This window comes from Brassica oleracea, chromosome C8 (genome assembly GCF_000695525.1).
Source record: "Brassica oleracea var. oleracea cultivar TO1000 chromosome C8, BOL, whole genome shotgun sequence".
Lineage (NCBI taxonomy): Eukaryota > Viridiplantae > Streptophyta > Magnoliopsida > Brassicales > Brassicaceae > Brassica > Brassica oleracea.
In genome coordinates this window covers 2,178,137-2,183,365 of record NC_027755.1, presented here as the reverse complement: position 1 = coordinate 2,183,365, position 5,229 = coordinate 2,178,137, and the positions used below count along the sequence as shown (strand labels likewise).

Sequence of the window (5,229 nt, the reverse complement as noted above, 5' to 3'; positions counted from 1 at the left end):
ATTTGGTCTCCGACGTAGAATCTCGAGATGGTTGAAGTGGTGGAGGTGAAACGACGTGTGGGTCACGATGTTGTGATCGGTGACACGTGGGCGTCTATACGTTCTTGCGGGACGCGTGGCGATCGGTGGAGCGGTTTGGTTTAGCTGCGATCGGTGAAGCGGTCGGTTCAGTGGGTTGGGCTCAAGACCCATTTCATTTTTTTCTCTTTGTGTATGTGGATTCTCATTTTTGGGTCTGGTTCCTTAATAAAAACTAATAGATGAAAAAAAAAAAAGAATACAAGTATACAAATCTTGACCAAATAAAAATACAAATACACAACTGGTGATACAATCATCAATTATGAGTATAGACATCGATTATAACTTTTGTTAACAAGTGATTTGTATACGAAACACACATTAAAGATTTCGCTTTTGTAGTATCATATCAAAACCAAAGACATACTTGGATTTAGATGTCTTAAGCTTCACTTCTAAGATTATGTAATCCATCTCTTTTCAAATAAATAGATATTTTCACTTTTTCATATTTTATTAATAAAATAAATTTAATTATAGTTACTTTTTTAAAAAGTAAAATAATTACATTATTCTTAATATTAACATTTTTTAATAAATCAATACTAGTTTTTAAAACTTATGTGTAGAAACCTATATTTATCCATTAACTAATAAATTCAAAAGTTATTTTTTTTTTACATATTAAAATGGATAAGAACAAAAACTTATCTTTACAAAATAAATTTTTAATTTTAACTTTTGGTAACGGAAAATTTTCCAGCATAAAATGACTTGACAAAAAAAACAATTTGCAAATTTTCTCAACCTTGTTCATATGCGTGAAAAACAAATCCAGATATTTAAACTTAAGGCTGTGAGTAGGAGTACAAATGAAATAAATTATGGTGGCTAAATGGTTGAAAATTGTTTAACAAATAAATATAAGAATAATGTTTGAACAACTTATAATCATATTATCAATGCAAAATGCTATTGGTTTTTTTTTTTGTCATTGGAAAATGATATTGGTGTTAACGAAGAAATAATAAACAAACAAAATAAGTGATTAAGACTTAACACAAAATTCTATTGGTGCGACTCTATTACTCAACAAAATGTAGACAGTAAATACCATTTAACATGTCAACGTATAAAACAAAATGAAACCATAAGATAGATAATATATTCGACACTGCTTATGTTTTAAATACTGAGATTGTTACTTTTAGAATATTTACACATTACAAAAAAAAAACAATAACGGAATGTTAATATCATTTTTTATTTAGTAAGTTATAAAATTTTCTTGGTTTAACTTAATTTGTTTATTCTGTCAAATCGAGCACAAAAAAAAATCAACTCTTTTGTATTTAATTTCTGAAATTTCCTTTCATTGATTTATACTAGATCTTAATTACTTAATATTTATTACATAAAAATAATATAAACATCAATTTTCATAACAAATTATTGTTGTTTAACAACTGGTATCAAAAATGGACAATTATATTGTCTCCATATTTTATGCAACGTTCATAACATTTTATAAAAACAACTAATTTTATCAAACCGAACAGATAAAATGTTTAAAATTTAAATTCAACAAAGTTATAAAAGCCACACGTGTGGCGCATACCCTGCGCAGATAAGGTCTCCTTCCTTCGTCTTCCCACTCTCAAATTCCAGAAAACAAAATCCTAAAAGCTCAGAAAAAAAACTTCCAAAAATGCCGGGGAATTTAGAACCGTTGGATCTCGGAATCCAAATACCTTACCATTTCAGATGCCCAATCTCATTGGAGCTTATGTCCGATCCAGTAACCGTCTCAACCGGTCAGACTTACGACCGCACAAGCATCGAGTCATGGATCGCCACCGGAAACACCAGTTGCCCCGTCACACGCCTCCCTCTCTCCGACTTCACTCTCATCCCTAACCACACTCTCCGCCGTCTAATCCAAGAATGGTGCGTCGCCAACCGCTCCAGCGGCGTCGAACGGATTCCCACGCCGAAACAGCCGGCGGATCCGATTTCCGTCCGGTCTCTCCTCAGCCAAGCTTCCGCAATTTCGGGAGCTCACGTCTCTGTTCGCTCACGCGCCGCCGCGATTCGCCGGCTGAGGGGGTTGGCTAGGGATAGCGAGAAGAATCGCGTTTTGATCGCCGGTCATAACGCGAGGGAGATTCTCGTGAGGATTTTGTTCGCTGACGTGGACGTTGGAGTCGAAACGTCGTCGTCGGAGGTTGTTTCCGAGTCGCTCGCGCTTTTGGTTATGTTCCATATGACAGAGGGAGAGTGCGACTCTATCTCCTCGGATCCGGATCGGGTCGGGTTTATGACCCGGTTACTGTTCGATTCATCGATTGAAAACCGGGTCAACGCCGCGGCGTTGGTAGAGATGGTGTTGACCGGATCCAAATCTACGGATCTGAAAATGATAATCTCCGGGTCGGGTTCGGTATTCGAAGGCGTGATGGATCTTTTAAGAAGTTCGGTTTCATCGCGGCGAGCTTTGAAGATCGGAATCAAAGCGCTTTTTGCTCTCTGCCTCGTGAAACAAACGCGCCACCTCGCGATCTCCGCCGGAGCTCCGGGGACTTTAATCGACCGTTTAGCGGCGGACTTCGATAGGTGTGATACGGAGAGGGGTTTAGCGACGGTGGAGCTTCTCTGCCGGCTTCCGGAAGGATGCGCGGCGTTCGGAGAGCACGCTTTGACGGTGCCGCTTCTTGTGAAGACGATTTTGAGAGTTTCGGATAGAGCGACGGAGTATGCGGCGGGAGCGTTGTTGGCTCTGTGCACGGCGGAGGAAAGGTGTAGAGACGAGGCTGCGGCGGCGGGATTGGTGACGCAGTTGCTGCTTTTGGTGCAGAGTGATTGTACGGAGAGAGCGAAGAGGAAAGCTCAGATGCTTTTGAAGCTTCTCAGAGATTCATGGCCGGACGATACCCTTGTGAACGACGACGAGTTCGGTCGTAGCGAAGTGGTGCCGTTTTGATTTTTTTTTTAGTTTTCTTTTCAAACAAGTAATTTATTATTTTTGTTAGAGATTTAAAGTAGTCTTAATCATGTAATTAATTTTTAAAACATTTTTTGTTTATCAAAAGTTCCTTTTCTTCTTAGTTATCTGTCTTTGCAAGTTTTTTAAGTTGGAAAGGTTGTTGAAAAGCAAATGAAAGCTATAAGAGGAGGTTGAACCGGTTGCATAGTCGGATTGAACCGGTTGCATAGCCGGATTGAACCTAATAATTGGTTCGACCATGAACCGGTCACATAGCCTTATTGGATTTCATAGTTATTAAAATGCTAAAAACCATTAAAACTATCAAAAGTCTATAAACTATCCATATAAACATAAAACTAGTTATATTTATAAGTTTTATGTTTTAAATTCATTTATATTTTAATTATGTATCATATTTACTAGCATTACTTTTAAATTTATATATTAAAAATATATTAAACTAGATTATTGAACCAGATTTGACCCGGTCGAACCATATTGAACCATGACCCAAAAAAATTTCGGTTCAGCTTCCGGTCCGGTTTTAAAAACACTCATCATAATGATCACAAATATATAATTATATCCATATGACTAACTAATTCAAATTTTAGGATTTAGAGTTTTTTTTTTGTCATCAACTTATACAGACTCATACTGACTTTGTGAACCAAACCGGTAGATCTTGATCCACGTGAACGACGAAAAACGGTTGCTTTCTGACACTGTGTGCTAGGCTATCCGCCTTTGTATTTTGCGTCTTTGGTACATAGATAATCTCTGATTGGAGGAAACTTTCTTTCAGGACCTTAATATCTTCCAAACTGATCATTCTTCTGGTTCCGAAACCATCTTCACAAATTGAGAGCAATGCGTTGCAAACGTGACTTGAAATTGACGTAAGTTTCTCTTGCATTCCATTGCCCAGAGCAGTGCTTCCATCTCCGCATGAAGAAGTGAAAGACTAGCCCGAACATTCCTCGCCCCTAACAGCCCATCAAATCCTTCTAGAGTACTGAACCAATCCTGTCCGGAGAAAATATCATTCTCTTTCCAGGAACCATATGTGAAACACCATTATCCTGGAATTGACGGTAGGGTCGTAACCTCTATGTTTTGTACATTCCTCTGTTCGTTCAATATATGTACCTCAGCCCCAAATGTTGATTATGTTTCTGCCAAATTAAGCGTGTCCCTAGGATCAATGTCCATATTATTAAAAACTTTATTATTCATTCATTTCCAAATATACCATAGTATCCATACAAACTGATGATTATCCATCTGCGGAAAAACTCTCCAGAAGAGATGATCCATATTTGTGAATAGCGAGCTTGTTGGAAAAATAGTTGGATTTGATGGTATCTTTGAGAGAGCTCAAACTTGAAGTGTTGGAGGACATTCAAAAAACACATGTTTATCGATTCCTCATCGGCTCCGCACCTTGTACAACATATATCCCCATGTATCCCTCTCGCTTTCAGATTCTTCTTGACTGCTATACATCCTGCCACCAATTGCCATAGAAAATGTTTTATCTTTGGTAGATACCGTATTTTCCTGCAGAACGCTTTCAATACATCAACCGTGGGTCCAAACAATAATGGTGGTTTGTTCATGTCTAGGTAAACTCGTTCTACATGATATCCTGATTTAACTGTATATTTTCCATTGTTTGTGAAATGTCATCCAGGGTTTAGAGTTAAGGCGTGAGGATTTGGGATTAAGTTTTAAAATTTTATAAAATAAAAAATAAATATTAAAAATTTGAAAATAAAAATTTCAAAAATAATTTCAAAAAGTATTGCGGATTACAAAAGGAAAATTAAAAAAAAAAATAAAAAAATTCAACAAAAAAAGTTTATTAAAAATTTTGAATTTGAAAACATATACATTAATCTGAAACTATAAAAAAAAATATTTTTTTTTATTTTTTATTTTTTTTATTTTTATTTATTTTTATTTATTTATTTGTATATATATATCTATGGTATTAAAATCTTTTTACCTATTAAATGAATGATTTTTAACGTTAAAACCCCCCAACTAAGTTTGTTTTGGGTAAAAACCCTCAAACTAAGTATTTAACGTAAAAGCCCCCAAACTAACTTTATTTAATGAAGTAAACCCTAACAGATCATAATTACCAATATGATTTTTAACGTGAAAACCCCTCAACTAAGTTTGTTTTGAGTAAAAACCCTCAAACTAAGTATTTAACG

At 36.0% G+C, this 5,229-nt stretch overlaps 1 protein-coding gene across 1 annotated transcript; it reads left to right on the top strand.

Moving 5' to 3' along the window:
- The first annotated feature begins 1,512 nt into the window (after positions 1-1,512).
- LOC106307896 (U-box domain-containing protein 26) lies at positions 1,513-3,129 on the top strand. The gene has a single exon (XM_013744987.1). The coding sequence runs from the start codon at positions 1,730-1,732 to the stop codon at positions 2,999-3,001; it is 1,272 nt and encodes a 423-aa protein (XP_013600441.1). The 5' UTR covers positions 1,513-1,729; the 3' UTR covers positions 3,002-3,129.
- Positions 3,130-5,229: the final 2,100 nt, after the last annotated feature.